Here is a 19,369-nt window from a genome sequence, read left to right on the forward strand (position 1 = left end):
TAAGCTCCTGCTGAAATAAACTCCTGCTGACGCTATAAAAACAGTTGAGCTCAGTGAGATACTTCTTTTATGAGTTGTCTTATGTCTTTATTTGATTGCTGCTATTACATATCTGTGTATATGGGTGCACTGGTGCGTGTGTGATACATTTATAACGATGGCAGCTCTGCGTGGAGCAAAATCGTGCATGACTTCTTTGCCTCAAAGTGAAACTTATCTTTCCAGAAGAGGAGGCATGAACCACTACGGTGGATTTGCTATGTAAACCGCTGCCACACTTATCTGGCTCTTCATTATCGAAGCTTTAATTAGATGCTGATGGTTTCTTTCCATCTTTCAGCTCACCTATGATAACACGACTGCGTGTGTATTCCAGAACATTCAGTTCATTTGAAATTCAGATGACAATTTTTCATTCATTTAACTTAAATCTGAGTCTTATCACACAGCTTTTACTTAATTATGGCTAAATATTTGTTGTATAGTAACATTGTTTCCGGCAGTAGCTTTCCTTTGTAGTTATGCTAGTTTAATGTCTCTTGTATCTCTTATATGGTCTCTTTCTTCTCACATAATAATTGTATAATACTATTCATTAGGGTTCCGTTTTTAACACTAGGTATCATACAATCAAACGTTTTTTTTTTTACATTGTTTATTAATATTGGTTAATGTTAATTTTAAAATATACTATTATTTATTCATGTTTGTTCATTATACATTACATTTATACCACTTGAAATGTTAAAACTGTATTTGTATTTGTAGAAATTAACGTTAACCTAGGTTAATTTATGCTGTAAAATTGTTTCTTTTTAATTCATGATACCTAAGGCATTAACTCATGAACATTTGTAGAAGTCATGGAATTTAAAAGAATTTAAAAATTAAAAGTTTTTTTAGCTATTTAAAAAAAAAAAAACATTTGTTCAGGAACCTCAAACAAATGGAGAAATCCGTAAAAAATAGTAATAAAATAAAATAAAAAAACATAGTTCAGTAACTTTAAACAGCTGGAGAAGTCATTGAAATTAATTAGCCAGTCTTGTTCCTCTCAAATACCATTCAAAAGTTTGGGGTCAATAATACTTTTTAATGTTTTTATTTAACAAGGACACAATAAGTTGATGAAATGTGACAGTAAAGACATTCACAATGTTTCAAAAGATTTCTGTTTTAAATAAATGCTGTTCTTTTGAAGTTTCTATTCATCAAATAAACCTGAAAAAATGGTGGTTTCCACAGATATATTAAGCAGCACAATTGTTTTCAACTTTGATTATAAAATTGTATTTATTTAGAGCTGCAAATCAACATATTAGAATGATTTCTGAAGTATAATGTGTCATTGAAGTAATGACTGCTGAAAATTCAGTTTTGCATCACAGGAATAAATCATTTTACAATAATTAAAATTTTACAATAAAAAATAATAATATTAAATTTTACAATATATTCAAATAGTACTCAGTTATTTTAAATTGTAATAAAAATTTCACAATATGACTGATTTTACTGTATTTTTTATTTTAAAAATGCCTCAATGAGCATAAGAGACTTCTTTCAAAAACATTACATATCTAATCAACCCGGAATGTTCTTTGTGTCTTATGTTAAAGTTGCTGAAGCTTTGAAAATGATGGGTCAGATCGATGTTATATCACCATACAATGAGTCACTTGCACCCCAGTTACATCATCTGGATTGTAAACTTGGCATGAGGTGCTTCGCTGATTTGGGCTTTTTAGATGCATACTGGCTCTCTAAAACCCTCTCAAACCTGAGCGGCGAGAACAATCGACTGCGAGGAAAATAAAACCATGAGTCATAGGGAGCCAGAGCTCGTGTTTTGTTATTATGGCAAGCTGTTATCGCTTCTATTATGGGCACAGACAGCTGAGAAAGGCTGAAGAGAGCTCAGAATGCCTACCTGACACTGGACCACTAGAGCTGAGAGGGTGGATGCTCTCTCATCCTCTTTGAGGACTTTCTTCCTCTCCTCTTCCATTTCATTTTTCTGCTTGGACTCTGTCTTTCCACCTGCATCGCTGCTGTCCCCTTCATCTTCATCATCCTCGTCCTCATCAGACCTCAGGCTCTTCTCGCTCTCCTCTGGAGACTCCCTCTCTTCTGTGGAGTCATCCACCGTGCTCTCGCTCCTCTCCTCCGGCTCGCCGCCCTCTTTGCTGTCTGCCAGGGGTGAGCGAACATGAGATGGGACGTCCCGGGCCTCGCCACGCAAACGTGGAATGTTGCCCTCCAGGAGACGGCGCTGAACGATGCTGTGGGGTTGCTGTATGGGGCACAGCACACAATAGGAAATGATGTCAGTCATTGCCATGGCTGTGTTTGAAATAGCATACTACTATAATACTGCAGTTTGTATGTTTTTGACAGTATGCTGATTTTTTGTACACATGGAGAACCTGGATTTTCTGCTACATTTGACAAATACTGTATCCCACAATGCAATGCACTAGACTTCAAATTAAACAAAAGTAATGTCAGTCTGTTTTTTTTTTATTCACTCAATATTTGACACCAAAGTGGATTTAATGCAAAAAAATTATTGTATTTATTTATTTATTTATTTATTTATTTATTGCATTCGATCCACTTTGGTGTCAAATATTGATTAAATTTAATTTAATTAAATTAACAATTAAATTATTAAAATATTTTAAAGAATGTATAAAAATATAATAAAAGATTGATTTAAAATATAAAAAATATATATATATTATAAAATATATAATATTTTAATATTAAATTAAATGTTAGTAAATTAAGTAATAAATTAAAATGTAAAATATGCACAATACAAATATTAAATTAAGTTTTAATATTAAATTAACATGAAATTAAATTAAAATATAGAGTATGCACAGTAAAAATATAAAATTAAGTTTTAATATTAAATAATAAATTAAATGGTAGAATATGTACAATATAAGTGAAATACAAAATATAGAATATGCACAATATAAATATTAAAATAAGTTTTAATATTAAATTAACATGAAATTAAATTAAAATGTTATGTGTGCAATATAAAATAACATATTAATAATAAAGTATTACAATAAAATATAAAATATGCACATTATAAAGATTACATTAGGTTTTAATATTAAATTAAATATTAAAATAAATTCTTGTCTCGTGACAACAACCCATGATTTTTGTATTTTTTTCCCCCTGTCAATAAATCTACTGGAGGAAATTATTTCTCATTTATAAGAAAGCAATTTTTATCAGTATACTCAGGCATTATAAGTAAGTACCAGTGGAGCAATTTTGTGGAACATTATTCGGCTGAGCACTTTAAAGATTCATTTGAATTGTTTTTCCCTGTTACATTGCTGCAGTTTGGAGGCCTGTGGGAAATAAAACAAGTTCATGGATGTTTTATCAGTCAGTTTTTCATCATTGCAGAGTTAGACAGTAAACAAGTGAAGTAAACAGAGAGTCATTGAGTGCTGAAGTTAACTCCATTAACAATCATGACGGCGCCAGAATGACTCCCATCACTTTAATTACTGCTCAGATCTGTGTGTCTGTTTGGCCAAGAACATTGTTCATTCCCGAAAGACATCATTAACTTCCAGCGTGTTTAAAGTGGAAAGTCAACCTTCTTCGAGCAATTGTGCCATTTTAACAAACTGCTGCAATTCAAGTCTCCTTTGACAGACATATTTTAGTAAACTACTCAAATAATATTTCTCATAACTTTCTTGGGTTTCTGAAGCAGATGATGTGGAGAAGAAAAATTGATGCCTTTATTACATTTTTTTTGGGCCTTGTGATGTCGGTGATTCTATTATTCTGCTATATTTCTTTTGGCTAGGTAGCATAATATCTCAGGTTTATTTGAGAAACAGATCCTGCAGATTGTTGTTTATGACAGATAAGTGAATTTTAGATACAGAAGGCAATCTTTGCAGCTGTACATAGTGCAGGTGCTGTGTTACTGTCTATGCGATTGCTTATCCCTATAACTTCGTTAAACTACAGCTGTCTTTTCAACAGCAGGGCGACCTGAGGAGACCAGACTGCAATTTGATCTGCTTTTAAACTTTCTCTGCCTCTATAATAATGCAATTATCAGGACCTCTTGAAACTCAGATAGTCTCAAAGGGGAAGCTGAAAATACACAGAGAAACCTAGATCTTTTCTTCTTTTCTATCCCATCGCTTTCATCTGCTACATGTTGTGCTGTTCTTTTTTAACTCAAAGCAAATGCTCATCCTGTTCAAAAAATTTTGCTTAAGATGTTAGCTGTGTTTTGGAAAGTAGTTAAGAATAAATATCTTAAAAATATATTTAAAAAAAAAAAAAAACGAATAAATGATTACCACATAAAAATATTGAACTAAATTTGGCAAAATATACGTTAAATAAAAAATATATAATGATAATAATAATAAAAATAATAATATGTACAATAGAAATATTAAATAAAATTGAATATTAAATAAAATTAAACCTTAAAATATTTACAATAATAATGTTATATATATATATTATAATATAATGTTAGTATTAATTATTACATTAAAATATAAAATATCAAAAATGTAAATACTGCATTAAGTTTAATATTAAATTACATATTAAATTAATTATATAATCATAATCATAATATATATATATATGTATGTATATATATATATATCTGAAAATATAGTTATAAGTCTGAATTCTGTATATAGAAGTAAATCTTAATATATAGTTATAAATCTGAATATATAAATGTAAATTGTGAATATATAGAAGTAAATCTGAATATATAGTTATAAGTCTGATTATATAGAAGTGAATCTGAATAGATAGTTATAATTCGGAATATATAAATGTAAATCATTGATATAAATGCATTTCATGAAATCTGAATATATGTATAAATCCTGAATATATAAATGCAATTATGGATATACTGTATATTATCTACATCTCAATATAGCTGTATCTTTATTATAAGGCATATCAATAGACTTTTTAGTATACCTGTACATCCTGTATATAGTTATCAATGTAAATATTTTACTATATTAATTATTGTAAGTTCATCTCGCTAATCTAAACCAAAAGGAGTATTTTCCATCTACTTTAAAAAAGGCTGGCTGTGGTGCCAAAAGGTCCTCACAGTCATGTTAATACCCATCTTTTCTACACAGTTCAACATGGCTGAGAGGGCTAGGGAAATGGTCAACAACATCATATGTTTACAGATAGTGATTGGAGTGAATAGAGACAATTACAGCAGCATATGATAGACAGTAATAATTAAAATAATGAATATAGTACAATATCTGCATTGATACATGTACAGGATACATAGGCATACTGTTTTCATTAAAAAAGCAAGAACATCTGCCTATTGACATGCCTAATAGTAAAGATATATTTATGTTGAAATGTAGACTATATATATATATATATTCAGATTTGCATTTATATACTCAAGATTAATAAAAATACATTGTGATTTACTATTTTATAATTAGAAAAATAAATGTAAATTCACAATGTACATTTACATATTCAAACTTTACAACTATATTGTTGGATTTACCTCTATTTATTCAGACTTTTAACTGTATATTCAGATTTTCTTCTATATATTTACAAGTTACATTTATATATTCAGATTTATAAGTATATATTCAGATTTACATTTATATATTTAGACTTATAACTATATATTCAGATTTACTTCTTTATATTTACAATTTACATTTATATATTCAGTTATAACTATATATTCACTATTTATTTCTATATATTCAGACTTATAACTATATATTCAGATTTGCATTTATATTTTCAGATTTATAACTATATATTCAGAGTTATAACTATATATTCACAATTTACATTTATATATTCCAATTTATAACTATATATTCACAATTTATTTCTATATATTCAGACTAATAACTATATATTCAGATTTACTTCTTTATATTTACAATTTACATTTATATATTCAGAGTTATAACTATATATTCACAATTTACATTTATATATTCCAATTTATAACTATATATTCACAATTACTTCTATATATTCAGACTTATAACTATATATTCAGATTTACTTCTATATATTCAGACTTATAACTATATATTCAGATTTACATTTATATATTCAGAATTATAAGTATATATTCAGATTTGCATTTATATATTCAGACTTATAAGTATATATTCAGATTTGCTTCTATATATTCAGACATAACAATATATTCAGAATTATAACTATATATTCACAATTTACAATTATATATTCAGATTTACATCTATATATTAAGATTTTTATATAATTATTTAATAACACATACTGGTAAAAAAAAATGTATAGACTGAATGCACTGTAAGTTGCTTTGGATAAAAGCGTCTGCTAAATGCATAAATGATTAAATTAGTATTATTAATTATTAATTAATTATTATTAATTAAATTACAGCATTTTAAATATTATATTATTTTACTTTTATTGTCAAATTTATATATTTATATAAAATAAAGTAATATTTAAAATGCTGTATAATAAATATGTTATATTTTATAAATATGTTATATATTCATATATATATAAATATGTATATATATATATATATAATTATTATTATCATTCTTTTTGCTGGTTAAAAAAAATAAGAACCATCAAAAAAATAGGTATATGAAAAGGAATGGAAATAAAGTCTGTCATAACCACTATCGTGCTATAAGTGTGTCAGCTCACCAAAACATTATCACTAGGTATTTCCTCCAGCTACACAATAACACTATTGATCCGCAGCTGTGGGTTTGATGGCGTGTAATAGCACTGTTATAATAGACTTTTGTATATTGATTGAAAAAGAGTCAGTTGTTAATGTGGCCGACAGCAGAATCCCGCACCACAATAAGAGTTTTATACCTTTTGACTTCTTGCTATAAATCAACCTTCGTGGCAATTAATTTCTCAATAGATATGTCTTCAAGACTTCCAGATTCATAGATTTTCATCTTCTGTCATCAAATAAAAAGTCACAGAGGTTGCGGCAATCTGTTTTCTTATTCATTGAGTCTTACAAAGTCCAATACCAATACTTTGTGATTTTTCCAATAATTCTGAGCTCCATGAAACTACACTACATTGACATAAAGTCAAAGGCTGAGGTAGCATTGCAAAGCTCATTTTATCCCAGCGTAATGAGTTGACCTTCACAAGAGCCCTTACATTCCTGTTGACACCCTCTTACAAAATGAGAAAAACCATCCAGCTGTGACTTGCTGTGACAATGCTACAGATCATTATTGCTGCTCTACATCCAAATGCAGTTCAATTTGATTCTTATAATTACGTTTATTACATTGCTCTTGTGTCTTACAGCTAGACAGTCTAATCACAGCTAGTTCTGACTTTCTGCTCACTCGGATGGCCACTGGTAAAGTGGGTTGATGTGGGTAAACAGAGAAGCTGAAAGGTAAATGCCAGCGTCAGCGCTGTTGCTCTGCTGTTTGTTGGTTTGTATTGATCTGCTCTCAATTAAGCCTGTGTTGAATGAGAACGCAGGTGAAGTTAGACTTGTATAAGCTGCCAGAACAACTGTAAATGTACTTACATGCAGAGTAAGATCTGGAGAATGGACAAAAAATATATGTTGAGATATAGGCCGTATGACCTCAATCCTAAAAAGTACACTGTTTAGGACATTGACCTGGTAGTTAACCATAATCAGTGTAAGATCATGTATGTCTAAAAGTGAAACAATGCCATTGTTTGATCACAGCACAAAACTACAGTGCATGTTGGGTATGACGCAACACTTATGTTGTTTAGCCTAAAAAAACATCCGCTCTGCATCACTTTCTGAACTGTGACAACATCGGCCATCTTACACAGAGTTAAGTCTAAATGAATCTCTGGCAGCCTTTCACTTTAGATCTGAATGGAAAATACAGTTGAGAAAAGACCTTTAGAATGCAGTGGCCATAACTGGACACAAAATGTTTTATATATTTATTGTATTGAAAAGAATAATGTGGAAAGCTAGTGACAATGAACACCATAATACAATACAATTCAACTAACTATTGTTGAAATTTGTCTTTGACCTAAATTGGCCTGATTTGATTTGATTTTTTGTTTAGTTTAATTTAATTTTATTTTATTTTAAAATTTAATGTTAAAAACTAGTGGAAAAAACTGACATCATCTGGAAAGACGCTTTATTACTGAAAATAATCTTGTGAAATTTGTAGGTCTCTTTCGAAATATAATTTGTAATCACTTTCACTTATTCTTCCATAGTCTAACTTGCATGTTTATGTTAAGGAAGAGACTACAAAATACTTTCCCCATTAATAATTGATTTCAAGTAGACCCAATGCTACTCAATATGATCCACTGTGTTTGTTTGTCAGCTGCATTAGCTCATTTTCCCTTGTAACCATCAGGTTCATTGTGCTTTAATGAACATCATTACAACTCTCTTCTTTTTAATGAGGTGTGTGTCCATGCATGTGTACGTGTGTAAATACACAGACAGGATCATTCATGTTCAGTGCGGTTGGGAGGGATTTTGCAAAAGTGGAAGGTTAATGGAGAAGTGAGGATGGATGGATGATGGAAGCTCTTGAGTGCTTCTGACCTCAGGACTCTTCTGATTCAGCCTTACATCTGAGAATCAGGTATTATAAGAGGGTTGAAACAAGAGCAATATGGAAGGTCCACCTTTATTTGCTATATATATTATAGTGTTTCTTTCCCCATTGAAAAGATTAATGTTGAAAATTGCACTGAACAGCTTTTTATTTTATTTAGTTTTATTTTATTTTATCTTATTTTAATTTATTTTATTTTAATTTATTTTTTTATTAATTTTTCCTTATTGGCTTCCCCCTTTTAAAACATAAATAAATAAATAAAAATTAAGCAAGCAAGCTAAAAATAAAAAGGTGTGATTATGCTTAATTCTAGAAACGTTTTATATATAGCATCTTTTTTTATTCAGTGCATCCTAAGTCTTACAACTACAGTACAAATATACTGATTAAGGCAACAATTTTGCATTGTGTACATGTAAGGTGAATTCAAATAAAACAGCTTCAGTCTGGTTTTAACGTATATATCTGGTAAATATATACAGTATATATTTAAATACCAGACTGAAGCTGTTTTATTTGAATTCACCTTACATGTACACAATATATACATATTCATTACTCATGTTTCTCGTTATTTGGGTTGACTCACAGAGCGGAGCAGATTGATTTTGACAGGATTGATCATAGCATTATGTTCCTCTGTCTCTTTTGCCCTATTTTCTTTGAGAGCTGACTGTCACTACAGCCACTGAGTCATGTTGCCTTGATAGAGCGATGCTCTTGTGTTCTTCTGATAGCTGTAGATTGGAAACGATCCGTGACCTTGTGCATCAGATTATATAAAGTCATTGACACACCCGATTAAAAAAAAATCTAGTCAGGACGTAGAAATGGCCACCTTTCATAATAAGACTCTTATTATTCAGTCAAGGTAAAACAGTCAGGTAAGGGTGCTTACAAGAGCAGTTTTTGTGTGAATTTTTGCAATGTAACTGCATTATTCTTATATAAAGACTTCTTCATTTTAAAGTCAAATATGCAATGGACAAATTATGATCATATGCATATCTCCCCTCTAAATCTATTCAGTCCCACTAGAATTATTTAAAAATCCATTTTAACTTCTGGGTGCTGTGTGTCACGAATCCGGTCCATGAACTTTCCATTTCATTGACTCTCGCACTACACACTGTTGCACATCACCCCGGACTACATTTCCCATCATGCATTGCACTGATTGCACTCAGCACGAATTGCACACACCTGTTTACACTGATTGCACCCAGCTGTTTCATATCACTTCCTCACTATTTAACACTCACTCTGTTCCCTTCCCTCGGCCGAGTATTGTTTCAGCGATTATCTTTCCCCAGATAGCTACTTTACGGAGCCCTAGTCTTTTGCCTTAGCCTTAGCGGATCCACACGTCTCACGTCTCGTCAGCCCCGTAACACTGTGAGGGCTTGTATGAATGATTCATGATTCATTTGTGTAGGTCTTGTGAATTAGATGTGTATTATTTCTAATTCAGGGGCGATTGTCGTTCCTGGTCTGCATGAGTCAAATCTCTACCCAACCCGTCAGAGCTGATCATTGTATTTGTAGAAAGCACGTTTGGTCTAGAACAGCATGTCCAAAACCACGGTGCTGTTGAATTGTGCATAATTAGACGTCTGTGGCTATTAAGGGTGAAATGACTGGGGTTTGCAGCATGGGTCATGGGGCATTGCATTGTGTCCCTTTCACAGCATTTGTGTTCCATAAGTTTATATTGTTGCCTCTAATGAGCGTGTGTGGGCCAGTTAGATTTGTTCAGGTAATATTCCTTGAGTTTAGTCACCTTTGAGAGAACCGTATTTATGGGTGAATCTCACAAAACCTACTTTACCCTTTACTGTTAAATATAAAAGAAATAAGCAATAATATGTTGCATTAAAAATATATATAAACTTATATTAATTGCAATACAGAAGATATTTTGAAAAAAAAGTTGTCCATACACTGAAAATCAGCGAGGTCCATTGTTGTTTTGGCCCCCATTGACATTCATTGTATGGACAAAAACAAAGAAAGTTAAGTCATACAGGTTTGAAATGACATGAGGGTGAGTAAATGATGACAGAATTTTCAATAAATTTCCTTTAAAGGAATATTTCACCAAAAATGAAAGTTTGCTGAAAATGATCTCACCCTCAGGCCATGTAAGCTGTAGATGAGTTTGTATATTCATTGGGGAAAAAAACTGGAGAAATTTTGCATTGCTTACTAGTGGATCTTCTGCAATGAATGGCTGCCGTCAGAATGAGAGTCCAAACAGCTGATAACAATATCACAATAATCCACATAACTCCAGTCCATCGGTTAATGTCTTGTATGTGAAAAGTGAAAAGCTGTGTGTTTCATAAGAAACAAATCCATCGTTAAGGCTTTAAACCATTGCTTCTAGCCAAAATACTAGTCCATAATGCATAATAACGCTTCCTCCAGTAAAGAAGTCCATCCCCTGTTGTCCTCTCACATCAAAATTCACAGACATATTTATTTAGAACTTGGACTGTTTTCATTTGTAAACGGTGCCTGATTTGTTCATATTTCTCTCCTGATTCAGATGACTTTTTCACTGCAGAAAGCAATATTATGGATAGAGTACTCACAGCTTTCCACTACGTTAACTGACATTAATTGATGGACTGGAGTCGTGTCGATTACATGTGGATTATTGTTTTAATAGCTGTTTGAACTCTCATTCTGACGGCACCCATTTACTCTAGAGCATCTATTGGTGAGCAAGTGATGTAATTCTAAATTTCTCCAAATCTGTTCTCATGTAGAAAAGTCGTTTACATCTTGGATGACCTTAGGGTGAGTAAAATTTGCCTTTTCTTTTAAAAACATTCTCCCATCAATTTTCATTACTCTGCAATGATATAAATTCTTATTCCTGTATAAGGGGAACAGAAAGTATATTACAGAAAGTCTATTGTTTTATAATTTTGTTAATGAGAATGAAATGAGAAACCTCACCGGGAAAAAAGTATATTACACTAGTTAATCATTTTAATGTTATTCATTTTTATAACCATTATGCATTTGTTTATGTGATAGAATATGTATTGATATTACCTGAATATATGAAATATTTTGGCAATAAAAAACTTTCTATATGGATGCTTTTCCTCTGGCTACTTCTTTTGATTGAATGCTTACAAACAGTTATATTATGGAAATGAATGAGGGAAATGAAGCAAATAATTTAATCCTTTATGGCTTTATATAGAATATTGTCATCAAAGAACGTAATGAGGATATAGAGTGCAGTGTAATGAGAACAAATGTAATTGTCGTGCAAAAAAAAAAAAAAACACACAAAACAGAACAGCCTTAAATTTTTTTAATGCTGTTTTATTTTCTGATTTGTGTGGTGAAATGTGACCTGGGTATGATTTAAGCCTTTGCCCGAAAAGAGCTTTCTCTCTTTCTCTCTCTTTGTGTGATTATCAGCTAATAGCTAATTATCAGATGGCAACAGGCTCCTCTCTCTCATTCAGAGTCATGTGACCTGCCTAATGACTGCTCTCCCCTCCTGATCTTCCACCCCAGCACCAGACACCCTCTGACACACACAACATGCACAGCCAGCTGCTCTCTCTCTCTCTCTCTCTCTCTCTCTCTCTCTCTCTCTCTGTTTGTCTTAACCCTTTCCCTTGCCTTCCCTTCTGTGAAGCTATTGTACAGCTGTTTATTTTCCCTCCTGACACAGGTAGTATTTTTAGCATCTCTCCTGAAGGAACATTTTGTATCTCAGCTTCTGTCAATCCCCAAGAGATGGAGAAGAGGGATGGGGGTGAGGAAAAAAGGCTCAGCCATTCATCAAGTAACCCCAATAGTTAGCGTTAATGTTTCTCATTAGCAAAACAGGATCAATGAGGCCTCCGAGGGGTTATAGTCGGGACACAAAACTCTCATTACTCAATTTTACACTGTTTTGTTTTTGTATCAATAGTAGGTAAGGGATAATGCTTGACAACGTAGCATAATTACGCTGTTGGCGTTTATTTTGCAATATTGACCGGATAACTACATTTTCTGGCTTATTACATGGATTCTTACCAAATGAATAAATAAAATAGTGATTATTTAGGTGATTATACAAAATACTTGACTGTAGAATGTTGCAGTTGACCAATCAGAATCAAGTACTCTAGAGCACCGTGTAATAACAGACACTAATTTATTTGATTAGCAAGTACACTAGACATTGCACTTCATAATAGCTTGGAGCAGCAGTACTGCTTTACAGCAAAATAAATCAGATTTTACGTGAGTTATGAATATAAGCTTACACTTTGTGTTGAATGTGATGCAATAAAAAGACAGCAAAATAATGTAGAGAAACGTCTTTCTACTGAGCTGTTCTCATGGGCTGCATGCAAAAACATAACACAACATGTATACACCGACTGATGATGTAGTGACTTTTTTTTTCGTTCTTTTTAGTGAATCAAAAGTCTCATTCCCAAACTAATGACTTTTATGAGCAAGTACTTTTTAGTGAATCAAAAACATTTAGCATGACCAGTTTAGTCTAATTCACAAACAAATGACTCTTAGGAGCTGATTGTTTTTTGTGAATCAGAAATATTTAGCGTGATCAGTGTAGTTTGATTCCCAAACTAATGAATCTTATGAGCCATTTCTTTTTTATGAATCAAAAACATTCAGCGTGACCAGTTTAGTCTGATTTGCAAACTAATGTCTCTTAGGAGCTGATTGTTTTTGTGAATCAAAAACATTCAGCGTGACCAGTTTAGTCTGGTTCCCAAACTAATACATCTTAGGAGCTGATTATTTTTTGTGAATCAGAAATATTTAATGTGATCAGTGTAGTCTGATCCCCAAACTAACGACTCATATGAGCTGATTCTTTTCAGTGAATCAAAAACATTCAGCGTGACCAGTTTAGTCTGGTTCCCAAAGCAATACCTCTTAGGAGACGGTTTATTTTAGTGAATCAAAAGCATTCAACACAACCAGTTTATTTTGATTCCCAAACAAGTGACTCTTAGGAGCCAGTTCCTTATAGTGAATCAAAAACACAGCACGAGATTCACAAATTACTCTCATAAGCTGGTTATTTTAATGAATGCTTTGAAAAGATGTTACTATTTTTATCTGTCTGATGATGAACACTAAACTTACAGTGGTTTATTGAACAATTGAATCAACATCTGACTCACTATGTTGTTTTCAGCAATGTCCATTTAGTGTAATTTTGTATCATTGCTGATACACATTTGACATTTGAATCTTTTTACATTTGTTTTCTGCAATTATTGTAGGAATATATATAGATTCTACATAAAACACTAGCATGTAGTAGGCATGCAGGCTGTGAGTCACATGCTAAAACACTTTTACACACATTCAGTCATTGTCTGCCCACATGATTTCTTTGAATGGTGAGAAATGTGCAGCCTTGGACTAATTCAACAGATAGCAGCAGCATAACCAGCACACAGTTCTTCAGTGCATTAGGAACCAGTGTAAGGAAGATAGGTTTCTCTCTTTTTCACTCCATCCACATCTCCTGCGCATGAGTGCCGATCTGAGTGTGCCCTTTTCATGCTCACTGCTTTGCTCTCTGCGTTCACAGCAAGAGAGAACAAGGGAGTAGAGAGAGAGAAGAAGGGGTTGCAAAAGGCCTAAGGGCCAAAGAGCTGAAAAACAAACCTACGGTTACATAACAAGAGCAATTTCACGTGACACTCGTGAGTTAATGAGAGCAGCAAACCAGGGAGACTTGAGAACACTTCTACTATCATTGCCCTCGCATATTCACACACTTCATAATTTCATTAGTAATTTTATAGGATATGACTCTTTAAAATAGACTCAATGGCAGTTGCTTGTGCCAGCCAAGCAACTGCCATTGAGATAAATGGGTATGAAATGACATCCTACAGGTATATAGACCTCCTTGATTTGGACTCTTTTGGTTATAGAAATGTTATTGAAATGCTGTGGAAATCTTTTCGTATGCAGTACATACAATTATAATTTAATTGGACTTTGTTTGTGAGGTGGTTCAAGCTTTCTCCAAACTTCTCTGTTTTTCGCACCTTGCGCTTTATCCATCTAAACACATGCAGGACATAATCTTCCTTTTGCCCTTAAGAGGTACACAGCCCACTGTAGAGTGCAACAAGACAGTACCATCTGTCTAACTGTCAGTAGGTATTTGCCACGGCAGGACAAGTGTGACATATCTGTGCCATCGGAGAGCATCAAGATCGAATCTAGTGAATAATTGCTTATGACAGCTTCACAAAGCAGGCAGGAGACAGTGAAAGAGAATTGTTTCGTTGTTGTTGCTGCTGTTTTTTTGACATTACGCAAACCAGATGGTGATTTAAAAAACAGCTGCACGAACAGTAACACAAAACAGAGTATGATGTTCCTTGAGAATCATTGAGCATTTAAATTGGTTTGTTAAGACAAACCATTCCACTGCCTGTGACAGCCCGGTTATCTTTAGCTCACACTTTTTAGAGACTCTGACATCGTAAGCTGTGCACACAAGTTTCAGCTCTTCCCTGCTGTGCACGGAGATCATTTAAATGCATTCTCTAATCATAGGCACACACATATAAACACAAGCATGCGCACTGATATTCTGAAGGTTTCTTGGAGTGCACCCTGGGATTTTGGGTACGTGCCATCTAATCAGAGTAGTGGCTAGAGATGACAGCGGGAAAGTTATGATACAGAAGAGACAGAACCAGTACAATTCAATGACTGTTAATGAGGGAGAGGATATCAGTAATTGAACAGAACATTTGCTCTTGGTTTATTATTGGCACATTGTTAGGTAGTAAAAATTGACTTGCCTACATTGTGGGGACTTTGTGGTGCCGCTGAGACTTAATAAAAGGGACTAACATGGAAAAGGGTGTTTTTAAGTATTAGGATTAGGGGTAAGATATTATAATTATCTTGCCATGAGGTAAACCATTATGTGTGTCCACCCATATTTCTCTCTAAGCTTCTGATGTAGATGACTTAAAGTATGTGGGGGAAAAGCTAGAGCTTAAGCTGTGAGAAATACGCAGCTCTTATTAATTCATGAGAGGATTAATTTGTGCACTGTTACGGAGATTTCAACTCCATAGCCACGCAGAAGCTCATAGAGGCCATATATTATTATTTTTCTGTCTTGCTTATGTAACCTCAACAAAAGTTTTTTTTAAGGAAAAAAGTACAAAAGTCAATAATAAATGTCTAGATAACATTATTTATTATAACAATTAGTTCTAGCCCTCAATCTCAATCAGTAATATGCATTGGGCATTGTCAATGACTTTTTCTGCAGGGTAAATTGTTACACCAGTAGGTGGCGATAAGTGATGTCTTAATGAATCCTTACATGAGTCCAAATATGTATACTATAGAGTAGTCGAAAACAGTATGTGAAAATAATTTGACCAAATGTGTAGTATTCACAGAACAGTTGGCGAAAAGTACCCAGATAACCTACTGCTTCTAGCGAGATTCTGAAGTGCGCCTGATAATAGACACTTTACTATCCCTGAGGCCATGGAAGAGGAGTTGTGAATGACAGTGAAGCAATGCAAATGATGCTGTAGTCACATGGCAATGACAACATGGCGGATCTAGTATGTCTGGATTTTATTCATACTACACCCTCTCAGTAATATATAGAACATACTTTTTCTCATGTCGTAAAGAAAGTTATTTATCAAATGTAGTACCTCAGAAAGTATGAGATTTCAAGCATAGTTGTTGATTTGTGTACACTGATTCATTTAGGAAAGAATCAAGCAATGTCCTTATGAGTGAGTCATTGAATTATTCACCCAGCTGATTGATTCGTTTGAAACAGTGATTTATTCAGAAACAGAGCACTGATATTTACGACAGTCAGCTTTGTTCGGCAAAATTTTCATTGACAGAGCAAAAATACAGAAGTGGACGTATTATGTAAATGTAAATAACTCAATATTAACTTTTTGTTTAATGAATTGTACATAAAAGTAATGCCACACAGTTGTGTTGTTTGTCTATGTATAAGCACAGTTGTGATTCCTTGCAACCTCCTGCCTATTTCTGAATCACATTCATAACAGCACATCTGTAACATTACTTATTTATATATTGTAACCAATTACATATTTTATCATGTATTTTTTCATTATTTTTAGAATAAACATATACATAAATAAAATGTTTCTTCTCAGTTGACCAAAGGGTCCACCTAGAAACAGGTTACACTCAGAAGGATCAAAATTTTGGTTTGCAACCTCACATCATCCTCATAAAGAGACAAATGAATCACTTAATTTCATGTAAAAATTTCAAAGAGGTAGAGTTATGGTGTAGTAGTAATTATAATAATTAGCTTGACTCAAGTACAAAATAAGTCAATAGGAGGTCCTCACCATGATATAAACCATGACATGTGTGTACGTGTGTGTGTGTGTGTGTGTACCTGTTTTTCTATTCTGGTGGGGACTTAAACCTGAATACACACAGACTCATGGGGACTCGTGTCACAGTGGGGACCTAAATTGAGGTCCCCATGGGTAAACAAGCTAATAAATCACACATAATGAAGTTTTTTGAAAATTGTGTGTGTGTGTGTGTGTGTGTGTGAAAGTGTGTGACTCTCATCTAGCAGCATGGAGGGGAAGCTGAATACCGGATCTACTGATGTGTCAGAAACATTCACTGCCGTGCCTGGCCCTGGAGCGCTAAATAATGCATCATGTCAGCATTGCGTGATGGGATGCAGAAACATTTGAAACTGCTTACTTTTTTGAAACTGCTTAATTTGCATATATGTAAAACTGCAAGCATGCATACTTTCGCATATTCACAGTAAATTCCTAACTGCATCAACAATTTTATGGTTAAACAAAAGAGCCACTCACCAGGTCTTTGGAGGTTCCCAACCTCTTCAGCCCATCCAGAGGCAGAAGATCCGCGGAGTCCTTGTGCGTGAACTGGGTGGCCTGTTTCAGTCTCCTCTGCTGGTGCATGATAGCTTTGTCCCTCATCTCTAACTCCTTCTTGCCCTCACTCATGGTTTTCGTGGCTAAAATGCTAAATAAACAGAGCTACCCACTAAAACGGGCTCTACTGAAGCTTATTGTGGCACTGCACTGGCGGGTGACAACCAGTAAGATTGTGACCCTGATGCACAGCAAGACAACCTTGTATACACTCCCCCTAAAGCACACACACATGAACTCATGCAGGCGTTCAGTTGAGGGATCAAAAATTGCCAATTTCCCTCTGGATAGCAACTTTTAACCAACCATAAGTTGGAATTACTCCGCTTAAGTCCCTTATTGTAGCTTGTAGTCTCTCCTGTAGCAGGTGATCCTGATAATCTTCTCCTGTTGATTGACAGCTGTCAGTCCAGTGCAGTGATTGGCGTGGTTGTCATGGTGAAGGGCGTGTGATTGTTGAGAGCTTTGGTCCGTCTGCGTCCCAGAGATGTTCACTCTGTCCTTGCAGCGCTGCAGAGGCGAACTGTCCTCCCGTTTCCCTCTCGTTCTCTATCTCTCCTCCCCTCCTCTCTCTATCTCCACCTCCCCCTTTCTTTCTCCACCTACCTCTCTTTCGCACTCTCTCATGCTCTCTTCCATGTGTCTCTCTTCATCTTGCTCTCTCTATATCATATATTTTCTTTCAGTAGGTAACATTAATTAGCTTGGAATGATGAAGCCTCCTTTGAAATACTGTGTTTAGCCTTCAACTTTGGTCTTCTCATTCTAACTCACACGTGTGGCACAACTGTAATAGAATTTCTTAGTTGGAAACCTACTCAGAGTGCAAAAAATAGATTTATATATAGTTATTCAAAATAGGCTGCATTGATTTGATTGATACAGTAAAAAAGATATGTGATATGTTCTGAAAATAACTTTCTATTTTAATACATTTTAAAATGTAATTTATTTTTGTGATGGTAAAGCTGATTTTCAGTAGTCACTTTACTATCAGTATATACATTACACAACTTTAGTCCACCAATTAATTAATTATTTATTCAAAAATACAGTAGCAAAATGTCTTTACTCTCAATTTGAGTGTATATATTACAGACCTTTATTACAGACCTTTTCCACTATTTATTTATTTTCAAAAGTGCTTTAAAAATACAGTAGCACAAAATATCTTTGCTATCACTTTTGAGTATATATTACACACCTTTAGCCCACCATTTATTGATTGATTGATTGATTGATTGATTGATTCATTGATTCATTCATTCATTCTTAAAAATACAGTACCAAAATGTCTTTACTGTCAATTTTGAGTGTATATTACAGACCTTTATTACAGACCTTTTCCACTATGCATCTATTTATTTATTTATTTCACAGTTAAAGGGGTCATATGATGCGGTTTAAATTTTTCCTTTCTCTTTGGAGTGTTACAAGCTCTTGGTGCATAAAGAAGATCTGTAAAATTGCAAAGACTAAAGTCTCAAATCCAAAGAGATATTCTTTATAAAAGTTAAGAGTCAACCACGCCTACCTAAAACGGCTCGTTCTAACACGCCCCCACATATCTACGTCACGATGTGGGAAGATTTGCATAACGCCGCCCAAATGTTCACGCAAAGAAAGAAGGCGTAACTTTTATTCTCTGTGTAATATTGTTGCTGCCGCCATGTCGTGAAGACGCTGTGTTTCATTGTGAAAGCGAAACTACTTTGTTTGGCCTTCCAAAACAGGACGATATCC

The 19,369-nt window shown here is 33.7% G+C and overlaps 1 protein-coding gene across 1 annotated transcript in view; it reads right to left on the reverse strand.

Moving 5' to 3' along the window:
- LOC107725649 (nuclear receptor-interacting protein 2-like) overlaps positions 1–18,165 on the reverse strand; it is a 26,492-nt gene extending 8,327 nt beyond the window's left edge. Inside the window, exons 1-2 of the mRNA XM_016534995.1 lie at positions 17,546–18,165; positions 1,931–2,293 (exon numbers count right to left, since the gene is read on the reverse strand). Coding sequence (XP_016390481.1) covers positions 1,931–2,293; positions 17,546–17,698 — 516 coding nt within the window. The 5' untranslated portion in view covers positions 17,699–18,165. The remainder of the gene's footprint in view (positions 1–1,930; positions 2,294–17,545) is intronic.
- Between the last annotated feature and the right edge of the window lie 1,204 nt (positions 18,166–19,369).

The sequence above is a fragment of the Sinocyclocheilus rhinocerous genome, unplaced genomic scaffold (genome assembly GCF_001515625.1).
Source record: "Sinocyclocheilus rhinocerous isolate Xijiao unplaced genomic scaffold, SAMN03320098_v1.1 scaffold153, whole genome shotgun sequence".
NCBI lineage: Eukaryota > Metazoa > Chordata > Actinopteri > Cypriniformes > Cyprinidae > Sinocyclocheilus > Sinocyclocheilus rhinocerous.